This window comes from Medicago truncatula, chromosome 1 (genome assembly GCF_003473485.1).
Source record: "Medicago truncatula cultivar Jemalong A17 chromosome 1, MtrunA17r5.0-ANR, whole genome shotgun sequence".
Taxonomy (NCBI): domain Eukaryota; kingdom Viridiplantae; phylum Streptophyta; class Magnoliopsida; order Fabales; family Fabaceae; genus Medicago; species Medicago truncatula.
This window is the reverse complement of record NC_053042.1, coordinates 31,145,368-31,166,862: the sequence shown is the minus strand read 5'-3', so window position 1 is coordinate 31,166,862 and position 21,495 is coordinate 31,145,368. Positions and strand designations below refer to the sequence as shown.

At 32.1% G+C, this 21,495-nt stretch overlaps 4 protein-coding genes across 4 annotated transcripts; all 4 read left to right on the top strand.

Annotated features, from left to right (window-relative positions):
• Positions 1 to 3,135: 3,135 nt before the first annotated feature.
• LOC25483915 (thaumatin-like protein 1b) lies at positions 3,136 to 4,789 on the top strand. Its single transcript, XM_013612635.2, has 2 exons — positions 3,136 to 3,278; positions 3,990 to 4,789. Exons 1-2 carry the CDS (start codon positions 3,224 to 3,226, stop codon positions 4,667 to 4,669), a joined length of 735 nt encoding a protein of 244 aa, XP_013468089.1. The 5' UTR covers positions 3,136 to 3,223; the 3' UTR covers positions 4,670 to 4,789.
• A 5,505-nt stretch (positions 4,790 to 10,294) lies between these two features.
• On the top strand, positions 10,295 to 11,290 carry LOC25483914 (anthocyanidin 3-O-glucosyltransferase 4). The gene has a single exon (XM_013612634.2). The coding sequence runs from the start codon at positions 10,295 to 10,297 to the stop codon at positions 11,288 to 11,290; it is 996 nt and encodes a 331-aa protein (XP_013468088.2).
• Positions 11,291 to 13,491: 2,201 nt separating this feature from the next.
• Positions 13,492 to 14,513, top strand: LOC25483913 (thaumatin-like protein 1b). The gene is made up of 2 exons (XM_013612633.3): positions 13,492 to 13,613; positions 13,731 to 14,513. Exons 1-2 carry the CDS (start codon positions 13,562 to 13,564, stop codon positions 14,411 to 14,413), a joined length of 735 nt encoding a protein of 244 aa, XP_013468087.1. The 5' UTR covers positions 13,492 to 13,561; the 3' UTR covers positions 14,414 to 14,513.
• Positions 14,514 to 19,437: 4,924 nt separating this feature from the next.
• On the top strand, positions 19,438 to 20,481 carry LOC25483911 (thaumatin-like protein 1b). The gene is made up of 2 exons (XM_013612631.3): positions 19,438 to 19,575; positions 19,693 to 20,481. The coding sequence occupies exons 1-2, from the start codon at positions 19,524 to 19,526 to the stop codon at positions 20,373 to 20,375; spliced, it is 735 nt and encodes a 244-aa protein (XP_013468085.1). The 5' UTR covers positions 19,438 to 19,523; the 3' UTR covers positions 20,376 to 20,481.
• Positions 20,482 to 21,495: the final 1,014 nt, after the last annotated feature.

The window sequence follows — 21,495 nt, the reverse complement described above, 5'->3', positions numbered from 1 at the left end:
TATTGAGTAAATAGGCAATTACCCCCTGAAATTGTAAGGTTCGTCAATTACCCCCCTGAAATTAACAAAATTTCAATTATCCCTCCTGAAATTGCATAACATATATCAATTTACCCCCTCCGTCAAATTCTTCTGTTAGTCAACATGACATTTTGCAAATACCACCCTGAAGTTTTGCACTTATGTGCAAAATGCCTCCTGAACTTAAAAATTTATATATTTTTTATCCTTAAATTTAGTTCAACTGGCAAAATGCCGAAATTGTTAGTTTATAATGGCTTTGCCATTTCGTCTATCTACCAAAAAAAAAAAAAAAAAGTGACTGCATTATTACTGAATTGTAGAGTATATTACCTATGTTTTAAGGATAAGAACAAAAATAGCTATGTTTTATGGGATATGTTGTCCTTTGGGAATTTGCAACTCTCAGAGTTCACCAATATGCAGTTTTTAGTCGCACAAAAATTATTTATGCATCAATTGTTTTTTTTTTTTTGTACAATTATTACCTTATAGTTTGTTATCACATTCTTAGGAAGGCCAATAAATCCTTGTAAGAGCAGCATAATGGTTGTATACCGTCAAAACTTAGTTAATATGTTCCACAATTCAGTGATAAGGCAGTCACTTTTAAGGATAAGAAAAAAAATCAAGTTTAGGGAGCATTTTGCACATAAGTGCAAAACTTCAGGGGGTATTTGCAAAACGTCATGTTGCCTAACATAAGAATTCGACATAAGGGGTAAATTGATTAACGTTGTGCAATTTCGGGGCGGGGGGTGGGGGGGGGGGGGGGGGGGGGGGAGTTGAAGTTTTGTTAATTTCAGGGAGGTAATTGACGAAACTTACAATTTCAGGGGGATAATTGCCGATTTACTCGACAATTATTCTTCAACTTTGACAATCTTGATCTTAGTGCCTCAATCATTGACTACCATGTATCTATTCTCGTTGGACATGCCCCGATTGTAAGCCGTTGTATTTTTATTTTATTTTTTTGGTCAAGTAGTCTAGCAGCTAGAGCTCACACAATTTAATTGTGGAGAAGTGGAGTGTTCGGGATTCGAACCCCGGCCCCTGCATATAATATGCAATATTCATACCAATTGAACTAAGCTCACAGAGATGGTAAGCCATTGTATTTAAATGAACTGGATCTAATTTTACAGTTTAGGATATTTGTCGCCCCTTCGAACCACTTCTAAAAAATCTTGACTCCACCAATAAATTTTTATGAAAATTGACTTTTAGGCTGGACATTACTTTAAATAATAGCAAATTAACCTTAATGATTCTTATATTGAACCACTTCTTTTACCTATTAAAACTACAAACAAAGAATAGCCCTACCTATTAAAGAAGACACCCACCAGCACGGACACATCCATTACTTTTTGTTGAAGAAAATCTAATGTGACGAGACATGTATAGTAGGACTGGACTATAAACAATAAACCTAACGTTTATAGTTTTAACATACTCTAATCTACTAAAATGAATAACCATTTTAATCCTTGATAAAATTCTTTTCTTTTTTTTTTGACAAAATCCTTGAGAAAATTCTTAAAATCCGAATTAGTCTATCCTTGAAAAAATAAAAGCGTATTTTAGTACTTAAATCACACAATAAATCAGTCCATGCATTGATCTTTACAAATTATTTGATTGATGAATGATAGATATGAAAGGAAAATGATAAAACAAATTAAAAAAAAAGTTTATTAAATAATTTAATATGCTTTGGGCCAAAAAATATAATAATTAATATGAAAGAAAATTTCATAGGCAATCCGGATTCGTCCACCTATGAGTCTAATAAACATGTCAATATCATAGGCATATTGAAATGGACGAGAGAAATTCTTTACGTGCTCTCCAAATCTTCACGCATTCTCCAAAATTGGATCAAACGTACAAATATAAGTGAAATATATTACCAGAAAGAACAAGATATTGCAATAACCAACCAATAGAATTTTGACTCTGAGCACTTCCATTGGGAGAATGGATTTGGTTGAGTTAATAAAAACGGTGCAAGAGGTTGATCAACTAGTGGATGACTTAGAGACTGATGTTTCATTTGTTTGTATGTATATTATGGGATACAGGATAATTTTGAATACCAAACTTTGTTTTTTTAATGAAAAAAAAAATCAAATTTACTTTTTGGTGTCATTTTGTAAATCTCTTTCTTTTTTGGTTTCATTTCCTGAATACCATCCACATCAAAAAGTATATTATAATTTATTTATATTAATAATTTTTTCAATTTTCATATATATTTTTCAAAAAACGTAATCTTTATGAGTTAAAGGAGTTAAAGTTCTACGCTCAAACTCGAGCAAGGGTAAAAAAATATTAACTTAAGAATTAATCACTAAAACGACACTGTACTGTTAAAAAAATTAGTAACACTGATAAAAAATATGTTTTCCATTCCAACATTTTGTTAACAAAAAAAAACTCGATCATACTTCAAAATCCAAATTATCATTTGGGATACCATTTTTTCAATGCGGGATTGGGAAACATTAAAATTGAGCATGAAATATCCCACATACATTTTTTTAAGGAATAAACTTATAAAATTTCATTAGATATCAAAAGGATAATACATGGCGGCAGGGCCGGCCCTATGCAAGTGCATCAAGCCCTTGGCACAGGGCCTTAAAGTTAGAGGGGCTTCAAAATTTGAAAAAACCGAAGGAAAAAAATATTGTACCTACGGCCAAATTCCGTCACTAAATGTATTTTTTCCGTAGGTAAAAGACTGAAAGACAACAACTTTATTGTCAATTATGCATTATTCATAGGTAAATGCCCATTTGGTTTTTTCATCATAAAAATTAGCGGAAAGACCAGCACTACATGCCCTTCTATCTGTTTTTTCTATTACGTTTCGTCGTAATTATATTTCATGTAATTTTTAACTTTTAATTTGAAAAAAATATTAGATTAATATAGAAAAAAATTTAGCAAATAAATGTTCAACTAAAGTATAATTAGTTTTAAAAAAATTTATAATTTAAGCATAGATTTAAATTTAAATTTGGAAAAGAATTGAATTGAAATGGGTAATTTTGTCCAAGAAAATGTCTGAATAAAGAGTATTTAATTTATTGTTAACTTTGAAGTTGCCTTTATATAATGGTATATGACCAAAAAACGTGCTTCTCAAGACTTTGTGTATCATATTCAAACTTAAACTTGAAGAGAGTTTTTCATGGCCAACAACGTGGTTCTCAAGCTTTTTGTTCCCATGCTGCTGCTATTTGCAGGTACGTACATTCTCCTTCCATTAGTTTTGAAACATAAAGTGCTGCTTGCTTATATTTTTGAAACATTAATATTCATCAATGTAATGTTCCTTTTTGTTTAAGATAAAAGTCATTGCAATAACTCTCTCTTGTTAGGATAGCAAGCTCTTTCACTTCCTCTCTTGATCCCCTAACTCTGATGTATTGTCAATATTATTGAATTTGGATGTAATAATAAGCCTTCTCTCCATATCATGGAATAATAACATTTGGTTTTTAATCAAACCTTTTTTTTGCCAAAGAAAATGAATATTGAGAGAGTTTATTTTATTTTATTCTAATTTTTAAGTCAATATGTTCTCAAAATCTTGTTCCTTCTCCTTCCGGTTTTCATCCAACTCTATAGCATAAAACTATGAAGCAAGAAATCATTAGCTTTCAAAAAATTGTATTTTACAAAGTTAAGGAGATGAATCCACAATGGAGATCATATAGTCTATTAAATCCCATCAAATTGATGAATTTGATCTTATTTATTTGGTTAAATATTTTTTCCTCCTTATAAATAAATAAGAGAAATATTGTTTTGAATAGTGTTTTATATAATTTGGATCTATCTCTTAAAAAATTTAAATCACTATTTTATTTTTCAAAATTTTATCATTTTAGTGAAAAATATATTTAACCTTTTATAATCTAATGTCATGGCTCTTTATACATTATGATATTCAGGAGTATTTTCAGATGTGACATTTCATTTTGAAAACATATGCTCACATTCAATATGGCGTGCATCAAACCCAAGCATAGGGGATTTAGAACCAGAACTAGGTCCAGAAATCTACGAAATATTCAACATGGATGATCATTATAGTGGATCAATTTGGGCAAGAACAGAATGCACAACAAATACAGATGATTATTTTTCATGTGAAACTGGTGATTGCCGATTAGGGACTCGAGAGTGTGCAGACACAACACCTAATTATCCCGTAACACTTCTCAATTTCAACGTTAACGAATCAATTGTTTCCTATGAAATAAGTTTGATTCATGGACAAAATATTTTTGTTAATATCAAACCTGTTGGTGGAACATTGTTGGATGGATCAGGTCCATGTCCAGTTGTGACCTGTAATATGGATTTTGGAAATGTTTGTCCACCATCTTTAATAGCTTATAATGCTAATGGACTTTATGTAGGGTGTAATAGTGCTTGTGATGTGTTTAAGGATGATGAACATTGTTGTAATGGGAATAATTGTCAACTTGATGAGTATACACTCAAGTTTAAGCAACAATGCCCTAATGCTCATATATATTCTGGTGATAATAAGCCTCCTATGTATCAATGTAAAGGGGCTGAAAGTTATGATATAACTTTTTGTCCTGCTATTGGATCTGCAACTTAGGTTTTTTAAATAGATTATTATAATTATATTTTGTAATAGATTGTCTCTATTGACTTAGGTCATGAGTTATGAGACATGAAAGTATAATTGCAGTCAATAGTTATGCAAAAAGTTTATTTATTTGTTGCTCAAAATAAAGGAAAATTGCATTAACAATTTGTGATTGTGTATTGTGAACCTTGACTCAATTATTAATGAGGTATTCATAATAAAAAGAAAAATGGAACGATATATCAACAAAATACAAATAAATCGAACGAGATCTCTATTACTTTTATTATTAGTACGATCTTTGTTTTTTTTATGATCTTGTTGCCTTAGTTAATTTATATCATTTATTTATTTGAGAGGATCATTTATCTTTTAACTACCTGAATACTTTGAAGATTTAAATCCGAGGAATTTATTTCTTAGGACAAGGCTTCAATGGATGAACATTTTTTTTACATGAAGTGGTTTGATAGAGCTTGGAAGTATATGTAATCTAACATTAGTTCAATTGATAGAGCTTGGTTTGGGATTTGAAGCTTCAAATAGACCTTTTATTTGGGTTATTAGGGAAGGAAATCAATTACATGAATTGGAGAAGTGGATCAAGGAAGAGGAGTTTTTTCATCTTTCTCTTCATTTTGAGGTGGCAAGAAGTGTTTGTTTAAAGCTAATAATGTGGATGGAATGTAGTTACATAATCCCTCCAACTCTTTTTGTTCATTGAGGGAGTTTGGAGTGGGGTGGAGAGAAATAAAAGGATCTAAAAGGTTTTATGGGTCATTTGGCACACAATTATTTGGGTCTTGTAGAAAGCTAGGAATAATAGGATTCTCGATAATGTAATTGATGTCATGTTTGATATGGTGGAAGAGGTCAAGGTGATGTCTTGGGGTGGGACTTTACGATGGATAAATATCCCAACTTGTTTATTCTATGAATGGTGTTGGAATCTGAAGGTTTGTCTTTCATGGTAGCTAAGAGGAGTTTTAGCGGGGTGTCGTGTTGCTTTGGTGTGTCGTGGGGTATATTGTTCTAGGGCTGGCGAAACAGGGAACAATGATAACAATGTTTTTCTTGTTCAATTGGGTTTTTAGTGAGGGAACTGTTCGCGTTACTATTACGGGGATTGCTTTAGTTTTGTTTATTTGTGGCTCTCCTTTCTCCTTGCTACCTTTTTGAGTTGTTCTCGAGTTGGTTTCGTTGTTGGGTTATATTTTTTTGGATGTTTTGGTTAGTGAATTCTCTTGGATGTGTATGTTGTGGTCGATCACATATATACGGTATCCACTTCTTTGTTCTTTGTTTTCGTCACAAGTCATAGTGTTTCTTACACATGTTTATTGCTTAATAACATTTGTCGTTTAAAAAGATGGTCTTACTTTACAAATACTGAAATTTAAAGTGAGTGTTGGTGTGGAGAGTATTGTTCAATGGAGCGAGGATGATAAGATAAGTTTGATGGTTAAGAAAGATGCCATAAAAGCAATTGAAGAGTTGATGAGTGTAATGAAGAAATGAGAAGAATAGTTCAAAAGTTTGGTGAGATGGCTAATAGAGATGTAACGTTACACTTTCTTAAAGATATATGTTAAGGAACTCATAAAAATATGTCTTAAAATAGTTGCGCACTCAACTATTTTAAAATTAAAATATTATAATTTTCTATGCAAAGTAGCTACTTTTGAATTTCTTAGTATTTCTCTTTTTGAAACAAATTAGCAAGACCGACCTTTCAAGATATAATACAAAAAAGAAAAAATTAAAACGGTTTAGATTCTTTCCATTAAAAATTCTCTCCATTTTTCTCTAAGTAAAATATCAACTATTAAACATGAGACAGAATGTAAAAGTTAAATCATAAAAGAAAAGTGGTTTGTGTAATTTAGTCATGTGGAGATTGACAATGGAGACAAATTGAAAAAATATTTAATAGAGAGAAACCAAATTCGGCAAAAGCATATCGGTAATCTTTTCATTCCATTTGATTGGAGTATGCTTGCCATTAGAATAAAGGTTCATTAGTAGTTTTAAATTCTTATTTTTTTTTCGAGTAATCTTGTAATTAGAAATTCATTTTTTAAAGTAAATAAATAAAGTATTTAGAGTTCAAATCTCGACCCTAATCGTCCAAATTCTTCAATTTAGGGTGCATTTGTTATTCATTTTTAAAAATATATATGAAAAGTCACTTGTCTTTTAGTGTTTGTTTAGTATTTAAAAAAATCATTTTTGATTCTAAAATGAAAAGCTATATAAGAATTTAAAAATCACTTTTGTTTTTCGATTCTCTTCAATTTCAAGTTTTTTCTTCGGTTTTAGAGGTATAGTGTAAACTCGGTATAATAAACTCAGTTTACATAACTTATGTAAACTCAGCTTACAGTAGTATAAATACACTGATGTAAACTCGGTTTACAAGGCTTACGTAAATTCAATTTACATATACACATTTTTTTCTTCGATTTTAAAGGTTTATGTGAATTGAGTTGTTTATGGTTTAGTGCATGTAAACTCAATGTACGGCAGTGCATGTAATTTGGGTTTATCTAGAAATACATAAACTCTATTTACATATACACCGAAAACGTAATTTATATGACTTACATACATTGAATTTACATAATCTCGAATTATTTGATAATACAATGGATCATTTATCTTATTTAGGTGTTTTAATAATCATTTTGGAGCGTAACCAGGATTTTTATGATGTGACTTGAAAAATTCAAACAAAATGGGACAAAGAAGAATAAATGTATTGCATATTATGAGGAAAAAAGTTATCAATTTGATGGAAAATTCTATGGTGAAGTCATGAGAATGATTTTTTTGGTGAAGTTAACACTAGCATAAAAAATGTACTCACCTCACTGTTTGTACAGTGGCATCAAAAGTTCAGTCCTCATAGTATCATCAATTCATCAGATTAACAAGATTACACTTAATCTAATTTTATCCTACCTTGTTTTAAGTGTAACACCCCACAAAGTGCAACACTTAAGACTATCACATGATATCATCAACTATGTTTGCATGTTAAAGATGTCAACGATAAAATAGTATCTGTAAGTCCAAGATGTTGCAAGCATTACTAGATGAATTACTATTGATCATTAATCAGTAATCAACCATTTAAAAATGAATTAAACATTAATATCAAAATTAACTTTTCCAAAAAGTCGGTTTCCACCATAGAAGCTTTCTTTAAAAAAAAAACTATTCTTTTTTACTTTTTTTGGTAGATAGACGAGATGGCAAAGTCATCCTAAACTCATACACATAAAGTGGAGTTACAGGGGTTCGAACCCCGATCATGACTTTCGACCTAACAAAAAAAAAACTATTCTTTATTAAAAAAAATACTCTATCGCATTCTAGATTGTTTTTTTAAGGATTCGTCTCATTCTAGAGATCCTTAAAAAAAACTTATTCTAGACCATTTGCGGATAACGTTTATTCCCCATATTTTACAAAAAAAAATAACAAGTTAAGTACAAAAAGTATATAAAAAATTTACGAAATTATTCTTCTATCTTTTAACTCATCAAAATTATTTACTTTTTTGTGAAATAATTATTCTTTTTGACTGTGTTTTTTTTTTTACCATAATTATTCTTGTTAACTGTTGAATTTTGCTCTTTTTATAATTGCATAATTAGTGGGTGAAATTTGAAAAATAAATAGAATTTTCCTTAAAATATAAAATGTCAGTCGATTTAAATTTTAGTATTATTTTCTTAAACAATATTACTTGAAAAAAGAGGGAATATTTTTAAATATATAAAAAGATAAAGCTGTGATAAATACATTTTTTTTTTAACAAACTAGTTTTAAGAAATTTTCATTTGTTCCCTAAATACAATTCAGTTGGTAGTTATAGCGACGCTAATATGCAAGGCCTCAGAACTCAGGATTACCAATGTCTCCAAATGTAAGGTGTGTGTGTTTAGTTTGTTCTTTTTGACTTAATTGTGTGAGTTTATAAGACTACTTGACAAAAAAAAAAAATTATTCTTATTTATTATTATAAAAAATTAAAGAGTAAATTACACTCCTCTCCCCTCCCCTCAAAAATGTTTGAATTACACTCCCCTCTCCTCTTATGTTAAAATATACATTTCCCTCCCCTCTTTTTCAAAACATATTAGAAAATATTTCACTCCCCTCCCTTGAGAGAAGCTTGAATGACATTCACCTCCCCTCTTATGTTAAAATCTACACTTTACTTCCTCAATATTTTTTTTTTATTTCTAATAATCTAATACACTTTGAAGAAAAATAGTATTGTGGATCCATTTTAATATAATCAAATTTTGAATACATATTTTTCGCTATTTTTTATTCATAATTTCATCAACGTATATTTTTAAACCCTATTATAAAATATGAAACAATCCAAAATAAAATTAAAATATGTGAAAAATTATGAAAGTTGATAAAGTATGATTATTTAAAAGTGAATTTTATACTCTAAATTATAAATAATAACAAAATATTTAAATTTAATTATCATTGACATTTAAATTATAAAGAAATGAATTTATTTTTCTTAAATGATAGTTCAAAATTAATATATATCATAAAAATATTTATTTATGTTGAAATATATTAAAGTGTAGGGCATATTTAACTATTAAGGGAGGGGGTTGCAATTCAAGCATCTCAAATGGGAGGGGAGTATAAATTTTACTTTTCAAGGGAGGGAAGTGTATATTTTAACATAAGAGGGGAGGAGAGTGTAATTCAAGCATCTCTTAGGGGAGGGGATTGTAATTTACTCAAAACTAAATGTACCAAATTTCTACCATAAATATAAATTGAAAAATCAGAAAAATAAATTAGTGACAAAATATAAGGAACTACAACAATCTACTAGTATTTTCCACCGACTTGAAACTTACATGAAGAATTGCTGACAATCTTATCTCACCAATTTGAGAATAGTTCATGACAAGGAATTTGATTGTAAGTATCCTAGCCTTAAAATTCATTTTCAATATCAAGTTTTTCTTCTTTTTTCTTTTTCCTTCTCAAATATTTTAGATTGTATAAATTTGTTTTCTAGATTCAGCACTCCCTTTGATTATATTTAAACTTTCAATAACAAAATGAAAATTGCAGCCTAAAATGACAAAAGAAGAGGCAATGAGTTCAACACAACTAAGCAACATCCACATTGTATGCATCCCTTTTTTGGCACCAGGTCACATTCTTCCCATGGTGGATATGGCAAAGTTATTGGCTAGGCATAATGTGAAGGTTACAATTATCACCACACCCCTTAATGCAATCCCGTTCAAAACAACCATCAATAGAGAAATCCAATTAGGGTCACAAATACAACTTCTAGAAGTGAAATTTCCAAATGTTGAGGCTGGAATACCACAGGGATGTGAAAGTATAGAAACACTTCCTTCAATGGACCTTAGAGAAAATTTCCTCATAGCTTTAGACTTATTACAACAACCAATAGAAGAGATTATTGAAAAGATGGAACCATTTCCAACATGCATGATATGTGACAAACATATTCCATGTCTAGTTGAAACATCAATTAAGTTCAAAGTTCCAAGAATAATATTTGATGGGATGAATTGTTTCACCCTATTGTGTAATCACAATATTCATGCTTCTATGGTTTGTGAAACCCTCTCCGATTCGGATGAATTCGTTGTCCCCGGATTGCCGCATAGAATTGAGATGAGAAAATCTCAATTGCCTATGATATTCAAGCCTAGTTCAAACCAAAATTTGAATGTTATACGTGAGAGGATAAGAGCATGTGAAAAGAAAGCATATGGGATAGTAGTGAATAGTTTTGAAGAGTTGGAAAGTGGTTATGTTGAAGAGTATCAAAGGGTTACGGGAAATAAGGTATGGTGTGTTGGTCCTGTTTCGTTAACAAATAAAGATGATTTAGAAAAAGCTGAAAGAGGTAGAAAAAATTCAATTGATGATGCAAATCAATATGTGAAGTGGCTTGATTCATGGCCTGAAAATTCTGTAATTTATGCTTGTCTTGGTAGTCTTAATCGTGTAACACCAAAACAATTGATAGAATTTGGTTTGGGATTAGAAGCTACCAATAGACCGTTTATTTGGGTGGTGAGAAAAGCATATATGTGGGGTGAAGTAGAAAAATGGCTTTTAGAAGATGGATTTGAAGAAAGGGTGAAAGGGAGAGGAATTTTGGTTAAGGGTTGGGTCCCACAAGTTTTGATATTGTCACATAAAGCAATAGGTGCATTTTTGACACATTGTGGTTGGAATTCAACATTGGAAGGTATTTGTGGTGGGGTGCCATTAGTAACATATCCTATGTTTGCTGATCAATTTTTCAATGAGAAGTTGGTTGTACAAGTGATTGAGAGTGGAGTTAGGGTTGGAGCTGAAATTGCTGTGAATTATGGTGATGAAGAAGAGTTTGGTGATGGTGTTCAAGTGACTAGGGATAATGTTAAAGAGGCTATTGAGAAGGTGATGGGTGATGGTGAAGGGAAAAGTGAGAGGAGAGAAAGGGCTAGGAAGTATGCTGACATGGCAAAGAAAGCAATTGAAAAAGGTGGATCTTCTTACATCAACATGTTGAAGTTGATTGAAGACATAATGCATGTTAAGTTAAATAGGTAAATCAATGCTAAGTTTTAGTGCCAAATGTATATGTGTACTTTGAGTTTTATACAATGTATTTGGTATTGGAATTTTGTAGCAGTGCTTCTTACTTTTTCATGAAATTATGTTAGTGGTTCATTTCTTGTGGTTTAATTTATAAACTATAACAAGTTACAAGTGGTACCTTTCATGTTGTGTTTATTTATAAATGGTGAATGAATTCATCTGAATCCTTGTGTTGTGTTTATTTTGAAATCAAGGTTCTGAAGCATTCATTTGTGATTTTATATTTGTATTGTATCGCGTTTATATGGACCAATGATAGTGAAGTCATGTCTTTCTATCACTATAATTGTTAGATGATATTATGATCAATGAATTATACACGCAACAACTTAAATGTGTTTAATGTTTGGATGGAACAATTTTTTATCATATCCTTCTTGTTTTTCAATCAAACTTCGAATTACTAGTATTCTCTTCCGCCAAGAATCGGAGCGTTAACACCAACAAAATGAAACATATCAACTATGAACTTAACAAAACAATTTTTTAACAAATTAAAGAAAATTATTGCACATATGTAAAGTTCTGATTTTTACCTTCAAATTAAATATGCTTTAGGTATTGTTGTTTTGTTGGGTTTGTTTGATGGTATTGACTTAGGATCTGGGAGTGTGCTCTTCTTCAAGGTCTCAGGTTCGATTCTCCCCAATACTAATTTAAGTGGGTTAATTTAGTTTCTTCAACAAAAAAATAGTATTGTTGTTTTGAGTTTTGAGTATGCTTATGACTCTGTTTTGAGCCTTTAACAACCCACATGATCTTAAGAAAGAATGATCTTCTCACTATGTTGCTCTAGCATCACCTATCCTTCACTTGATTTAGGGGCTCATCACATGATTGTCCAATTATGCATTGCTCGGTGGAAAGTCTGTTACTAAATGTCATTTTTTCGTAGGTATAAGTCTGGTAGAAATAATTTTGTTGTCCATTATTCATTGTCCATAAATAAATGTCTATTTATTTATAAGTAAATGTCATGTTTGAACCATTACTCATATATTTAATTGAAACTTAATTTTTTGTCCAAATAAATGATGTTGGATTTTTTTCTTCAATTCTTTTTAAATGAAATTTGCCAAGATTATATAACAATGCCTTCGAATTATTGGGGAGACCTTGATCCTCAGGAACACAAAATTTGGATTAAATCATTTTTACCTAACTCTCAAATGTTTATTATAAGGATAAAGATATATTTGAGATGCCTAGACTAATATTTATTCAAAAAGACAAACAAATAGAAAGAAAATGAGTTTTGTCTAAAATTTGTTTTTAGAAGACTATTTCTCATATAGAAGATTAACAGGGACTAACACACTTTTCTTATTAAAAAGAAGTATTAATAACACTTTTCTTATTAAAACATAGGACCTAGCTCAAGTTGAGCCGAAACCATAGAAATTCTCCTAATTCAATAGAAAACCAATGAGCATCCATGGGTTAATATTTTTCCATATCAACAATTGTCTGCTGCAACGTTTTCCACCATTATAAAAGCAAAAAATGGTGTCCATCATTATTCTATTGGTTGACAAAGTCGACGCAACAAAGATAATTCCCAAAAATGCCTAATCTAATAATTAATACGCAATCAAAGGAATATCGTAGTATTCAGCAAGAAAAAAATTGCCGACAGAAAGAAGAAAAAAACAAGTAATATATATAGTATTCGTAAAATAAAAAAATATTTATATAGTAATATATTAGTAATACAAAGATCTTATAAAAAAATATTAGGTTTTTAAAGTTAATTTTACAGTGTACAATATTATTATTTTTGAAAGAAAAAAATATAGTGTATAAACATTAGGATTTTATAGTGTACAATGTGATGATGTTGAATGATCTATACACATAAAATTATAAGAAAATCCTCTAAAAACATCAATATCAACTTCAGATTATTATTATTTTAACACTAAAATACGTACAGCAGACCAAGTACTACTTATTTGAGACTTTTCCGATCCATGGAGGCTTAAATATGTAGAATTGTTCCACAATCCATATAGTTACCATATACACTATTCATATTTTATTTTTATTGACCGAGTCAAATTAATACATTCGTTGAATTACGATTCAACCCATCGGATAGAAATCTATATATATGTCACGAAGCAGAGAACAACTTCATCAATCACTTACAAACAGCAAACTACAATCGAAAGAGAAAATATTCACAAGCCTGCAAAACAAGATTCATCAAAAGCCATATCCAAAATGACAAGCACCCGCGTTGCTCTATGCCTTAGTTTTGCATTCCTCTTCTATGGTACGTACATATATCAATACATAACTACATTAATTTTCCATATAATTAATCAATTCACTTAGCTAAGTTAATTTCTCTTCATGCGCTTAATAAATTCATTTGTATTTGTATATGCAGTGGTTGGAGGAGCTAAGGTGACATTCACAAATAGGTGTGAATACACTGTATGGCCAGGAACGTTAACCGGAGACCAAAAACCTCAGCTATCAACGACAGGTTTCGAGTTGGGATCTGGAGTTACTATTTCAGTGGACCTTCCATCACCATGGTCGGGTAGATTTTGGGGCCGAACCGGATGCTTCAACAACAATGGAAAGTTCAGCTGTGCCACCGCCGATTGTGCCTCTGGTCAAGTCGGTTGCAACGGTGCTGGGGCAATCCCACCAGCAACATTGGTAGAAATAACGGTAGCAACAGACGGGGGACAAGACTTCTACGATGTGAGCAATGTGGACGGATTCAACGTGCCAATGTCTGTAACGCCACAAGGTGGGAGTGGTGACTGCAAAACCTCCAGTTGTCCAGGGAACATTAATGTTGTGTGCCCTTCAGAGCTCCAAGTTATTGGTACTGATGGGAGTGTGATTGCCTGTAAGAGTGCTTGTTTGGCTTTAAATGAAGATAAATATTGTTGTCGTGGAGATTTCAATACTGAAGAAAAATGTCCACCCACAAACTACTCTATGATTTTCAAGAACCAATGCCCCGGTGCTTATAGCTATGCTTACGACGATAAGAGCAGCACTTTCACTTGCTTTGCAAGACCCGACTACGCCATCACCTTCTGTCCATCAGCTTGAACTCCATGACCAAACAAATATGCCATTTTAAATTATTGAACTTATGTCTTTATATAAAATAAGAGCACATATATAAATGTGCACATATACACACAAACTTGTGGTATAGTATAAACCACAAGTATAAATCAAAACATAGCGTGCTTTCATTTATTATTGTATTTTACATTTTTTGATAAATTATTAAATTCATGAAGTTATTATTTGGGTTCTTCTCCTTATGTTATGAGCTGCAACTGCAAATGATTTTATCATTTTATTTATATGGTCTTTTCAACGAACATTTTAAAATATAACCAACTGCATAAAAAGTTGTATAACAAATAAATGCATTAAGTTTCTGTATTGCAAAGAACTTTGTTTTATATCATAAGTTCTTTTCCTTAATGAATCAATATCAAAATTATCACAGGGTTTCTTTTCCTTAATATCATAAGTCATATAAATTGTAACGCGATAAATAGTTGAATGTCACAGCGGGTCATATCAGCCTGTTTTCTTGTAATGTGAAAATATTGATTTCATTCATTATCTCAAACTACAAAGGGGAGCTTATTTATAGCTAAGCATCAAGATGGAAAGCTCAAGGCTAGATGACTTGCATTACAAGTAATCTCAAGAGACATAGGCTAAAACAACAAAGACTAAAACAGCTAAGCTCTAACTATCCTAACATTTCTATCAATCAAGTATTTTTGTCCGGAGAAACCACTCGCGGAAGAGAAATTTATTTTATATTACCAAATTTAGTGTTCCGTATTTTTTTGGTACAAAAGTGAGGAAACTCTATAACATCATAAGAAGTCATGTAAATGCTTGGGAGATGGAAACTCTGTGCAGAAAAGGTTAGGAGCATTAGAGAGTTTAAGTTTCTAGCAAGCTTCTCATGTGTTGCAAACATCAAAGTGACTCTCAAGGTGTTGGAAGAAACAATGGAGAGCAAGTGCCTCACTGTTAGAAACGGTCAAAGGAGAAGAAGTGTATGTCTTGAGGTATTTGGTATTCCACCTTTTGCATGGTGCAGACCGAATTTTGAATTTGCAGTAGCTCAAATCGGTAGACTTGCTTGGCTAGATCCAGAAGTTGAAGAAGGGGTTGAGCTGGAGTTGGCAAAGTTTTAGTCTACACTGACTTGATGCTTTTTATTAACGACCATTTCTTACTCCAAATAAGGTTATTTGCAAGAAATTAAGGGATTTGTAGATTTTTGTATATAGAAGTTGTGTATGTTGTATATAGTTTATAATTGGTTGTATATAGGATTATATATTTATGTACATAGGAAATAAATGCTCCCTTATTCTTAAGCTTCTTGATCGCTATCTAGAAAAACAATGATTTTTTTGTAGATCAGCCTCATTGTAATCCTGATAAATTCCTTAGTGATCCATGCTTGATATTATCTTATGAATATGCTTGGATGTATGTTTACGTTGACATAGATGTTAGTATATTTTATGGATTGAGTGAAACATTTAACAATTTAAGTGTAAATGCACACTTTTTACTTGTGTATACATGTGTATTTCAACAGCAAGGATACAGTAGCTTTGGAATGAGAAAGCCCTAATTGTTTATTTCCGTCTATGGGAATCCGTCATGGAGATCCTCTATCACCATATCCTTTTGTCCTGTGCATTTAGAGACTTTTCCATCTGATAAATTTGGCGGTGCAGAAAGACATGTGGAAACCAATTCAAATTAATAGAGGTGCTCCAAAATTAGAACATTTAGCATTTTTGGATTATTTGCTCCTATTTTTTTAAGCAAATTTGGAGCTGATTAATTATATTAACATTATTTTGGATTTATTTTGTAGGCATCAAAAATTGAGCAAGGACAAGACTGGATTTTTCTTCTCCATGAATGTTATGTGGAACCTCCTTCTGCAAATTTGTGAAGTTGCTGGTTTCCATAGCACCAAAGATCATAGAAAATACTTGGTTGTGGCCCTCTTTCGCAAAAGAGTGCTCAAGAGATCATTTCAGTTCATTATTGAAAAGGTGGACGAGCGGCTAAGTAAATGGAAGTCAAAAACCTTCTCTTTTGTAGGAAGGATTATTTTAGCTAAATCAGTTATCCAAGCAATTTCTACATATGTTATGCAATCAATTTTGTTATCTATGCATATTTGTGATAAATAAATAGAAAATGCAGGATTAATTTTGGGAAATAATTAGAATATAAACCGAATCCCATTCAATTTCTTGGGAAAAGATTCGCATTCTCATAAAGTTTGGTTGATTTGGGTTGCATTAAGCTAGAAAACCGATCTAAAGTACCAAACGACGGTTAACTGATAATGGATAGCCGAACGACAATTAACTGCCGTTGGACCAACAAAAGTTGAAAAAAAAAAGAGAAATTTAAGAAGTGTAAAGATTGATTCCAATAAGGAGGCCCATTGTACTTGGAGGCATAGTGTACTATTATTGTATGTATCATATTGAAGAGTGCATGATTGATTCTAATATTCAACAGCTTTTTAGGAATTAGGGACAATTAAAATTCTAAACAAAATTACACAATTTGTTGCTTAACATAATTTTATATAACATTTTCATTTTTTATCTTTATTTCTCGATTTAATTATTTTTGTTATAATTAGGTAATACATTCGTCATTTATCTTATTATTATTTTCCCGATTTAAATCTTTATGTTATAAAATGTCAAAATTGTTATCTCTTTATCTTGGTGGGGTGATTGTCACATGGGAAGATTCTAATGAGGGTGTGCTTAGGAACACTTATTTTGGATTAAGTCATTTTTACGGAACTCTTTGAATGTTATTATAAAGATAAAAGATTTACTTTTCCCTAGTCCGGATTATATTTTTTGAAAATGATTGTTAGAATTTTGCAGATTAATCCGGATATTAAAATTCGGAAAGGTCTTTTTCCATAACTTTTTCAATTTTAAGCTTTGAAATTCGTCAAATAAATGCAAATAAACATATAAACCAAAAAAAAAAAGACAAAAAGATAAAAAAAAATATAAAAAAAAAACTCATTTTATTAATATATGAACAATACATTACAATAACGTTGAAGCTTTTTAAGCTTATTACATAAGAACCTAAATCAATTTTTAATCTCCTAAGAGCCTAACCACTTGTATGTGATAGGACATACCAATAGCTTCCTTGTTGGAGGGCAACCAGGGGAGGAGGGAAGAGGAGGGCGGGAAGAAGAAAACAATGCCCCTGAGGGTGGTAGGGGGTGCTCAAACTTATGCCTAGACATGCCAAGCTAAGAACCACACTGACCCACATGACCCCCAGATGAACCGCACTTTTTTGCAGCGCGGTTCCATCCTCATTGACCGTTCATACAAACCCTTAAAGTTTTCAACGAGACCCTTATCTATGAAAGGCCAACGATGGAAAACCATGGACGTTGTAGAAGGAAGAAGAGGAGGAGAGGGTGGGAGAGGATGGTGTGAGAAATGGTGGGGTTTGGAAGGCTATTTATAGGGAGGGTGGGTCAAAAACGGCTGGGAGGTCATATAAATGTAGTTAAAAAACGTGGTAAAACACGTTTTTTTACTTGACCACCGACAAAAACATGTGGTGCAAACCATCGGCCATGATACTGATGCAGTCCGGAAAATATAATCTGGAATGTACCTTTGTTTTCCAGAATATATTTTCCGGATTAATACGATACTGGTGAACAAGAGAAAAGTTTGCACTTCTTGTAGGGTTAAGGAAATTCCAGAATGTATAATCTGGAAAGCTTCAGCATTGGATTCTTTTGTGTGGAGTCATTAATGTATGTTTGGACGGTTACAACCACTAACACGTTTTCATTGATTGTACTAATGACCTAGGACTTGTTTTAGGCTATAAATAGGCTTTCATCTTCAAAAAATACTTTCATTCTTCACTTCACCTCTTTTCTTCCATTTTCTTCAAATGTTTTTAGTTTTTTAGGGGTGTCGGTGGTGTCTTGGTGATTGTTGACCGTTCATATGAACCCTGCAATTGCATTGCAGCTTGTGTGGCGTTCATATAACGATCAACAGAGACCCTTGACATCAAAGAAAGACACTAAAAAGCACATAACAATATGGTCCGAATTTCGTTTTCCGGAAATCAATAACAATATTGTCCTGATTATATAGCCCGGATCAGAGATATTTTTGAAATTTTTGCAGGGCGCGCGAGAAAGCAGTAAGGTGGGAAAAGTAAATCTCTAAAGATAAAGATAAACCTATTAGAGATGCCTAATCTAATATTACAAACAAATAAGAAGAATAGAAAATGTGATTTGTCTTAGATTTATTTTAAAAAGGTCTTTCTCAAGTTGATCCGAAACTACTAAAATTCTCCTACTTCAATAGAAAACCAATGAGCATCCATTGGTGAATATTTCTCCAGTATCAATAATTGTCTGCTGCAACGTTTGCCACCATTATAAAAGCAAAAATTGGTGTCCATTTCTATTGGTTGACAAAGTCGACACAACAAAGATAATGCCAACAAATGCCAACAAAGGAATATCTTAGTATTCAGCAAGAAAAAAATTGTCGACAAAGAGAAGAAAAAGCAACTAATTTATATAGTATTCGTAAAATAAATAGAAAACTAATTTATATAGTAATATATTAGTATTACAAAGATCTTAGAAAAAATAAATATTAGGTTTTTAAAGTTAATTTTATAGGGTAGAATATGATGATGTTGAATGATTGCTACACATAAAATTATAAGAAAATCATCAAACAACCTCAATATCAACTTCAGATTTTTTTTTTCTTTCTTTTTTGTAATTTTAATATGTATATCTAACACTAAAATACGTACACCGGACCAAAGTACTACTAAAAAAATTATTTGAGACTTTTCCGATCCATGGAGGCTTAAATATAAGAATTGTTCCATATAAGTTACCAAATACTATACATAATTTATTTTTATTGACCAGAACAAATAAAACATTCGTTGAATGACGATTCAAACCATCGATAGAAATCTATATATATGTAAAGAAGCAGAGAGCAACTTCATCAAATCACCTTCACACAACAAACTACAATCGAAAAACTCTCACTAATTAATATATATTCACAAGCCTGCAAAACAAGATTAATCAAAAGCCATATCCAAAATGACAAGCACCCGTGTTGCTCTGTGCCTTAGTTTTGCATTCCTCTTCTACGGTACGTACATATATCAATACATAACTACATTAATTTTCCATATAATTAATCAATTCACTTAGCTAAGTTAATTTCTCTTCATGCGCTTACTAAATTCATTTGTATTTGTATATGCAGTGGTTGGAGGAGCTAAGGTGACGTTCACAAATAGGTGTGAATACACTGTATGGCCAGGAACGTTAACCGGAGACCAAAAACCTCAGCTATCAACGACGGGTTTCGAGTTGGGATCTGGAGTTACTATTTCAGTGGACCTTCCATCACCATGGTCTGGTCGATTTTGGGGCCGAACCGGATGCTTCAACAACAATGGAAAGTTCAGCTGTGCCACCGCCGATTGTGCCTCTGGTCAACTCGGTTGCAATGGTGCTGGCGCAATCCCACCAGCAACATTGGTAGAAATAACCGTAGCAACAAACGGGGGACAAGATTTCTATGATGTGAGCAATGTGGATGGATTCAACGTGCCAATGTCTGTAACGCCACAAGGTGGGAGTGGTGACTGCAAAACCTCCAGTTGTCCAGGGAACATCAATGTTGTGTGTCCTTCAGAGCTCCAAGTGATAGGTACTGATGGGAGTGTGGTTGCTTGTAAGAGCGCTTGTTTGGCTTTAAATGAAGATAAATATTGTTGTCGTGGAGATTACAATACCGAAGAAAAATGTCCACCCACAGACTATTCTATGGTTTTCAAGAACCAGTGCCCGGGTGCTTATAGCTATGCTTACGACGATAAGAGCAGCACTTTCACTTGCTTTGCAAGACCCGACTATGCCATCACCTTCTGTCCATCAGCTTGAACTCCATGACCAAACAAATATGCCATTTTAAATCATTGAACTTATGTCTTTATATAAAATAAGAGCACATATATAAATGTGCACATATACACACAAACTTGTGGTATAGTATAAATCAAAACATAGCGTGCTTTCATTTATTTTTGTATTTTATATTTTTTGATAAATTATTAAATTCATGAAGTTATTATTTGGGTTCTTCTCTTTATGTTATGAGCTGCAAATGATTTTATCATTTTATTTATATGGCCTTTTCAGCGAACATTTTAAAATATAACCATCTACATTAAATGTTTTGTCTAACAAATAAATGCATTAAGTTTGAGATCTGAAAAGAATTCTGTTTTATAACAACGATTCTCTCCATTTGCTCGATGATTTTCAAAATTATCATGGGGTTTCTTTTCCTTAATGAATCAATATCATAAGTCATATAAAATTGTTGTAATTTGCTAAATGCAATGCGATAAATATCGAATGTCCCAGCGGGTCATAGCAGCCCGTTTTCTTGCAATGTGAAAATATTGATTTCATTCATTATCTCAAAGTACAATGGGAGCTTATTTATTGCTAAGCATCATGATGGAAAGCTCAAGGCTAGATTACTTGCATTACAAGTAATCTCATGAGACGTAGGCTAAAACAACAAAGACTCAAACAATTAAGCTCTAACATTAACATTTCTATCAATCAGGTGAAGAAGGAACTGGTTCAATTGTCTGGTGAAACCACTCACGGAAGGGTAAATTTATTTTATATTACCAAATTTAGTGTTCAATATTTTTTTGGGCACAAAGGTGAGGAAACTCCGCATGCATAGTCCGGGAACACTTTGGGGTGAACACCCATCCGAACAAGTAGGGTCAATAGTTCAGCATTTAGGCGTAACATAACATTTAGCAACAATAAAAATCTTTAACCCAACAAGTGCTCTCCGAACCAAGCTAGATAGTCTCCTATCACTAGGCTCACCAACCAACCTTGAACTTTGATTCTTATTATTCCTACCGGATATCAAAACCATAAGGATTGTTTCCAGCCATGAGTTCCCATATTACATAAGCGCTCTTGGGTGGGCTGGGCCATTCCATCAAATCTTTGAGAAGGGGCCCAATCTTGT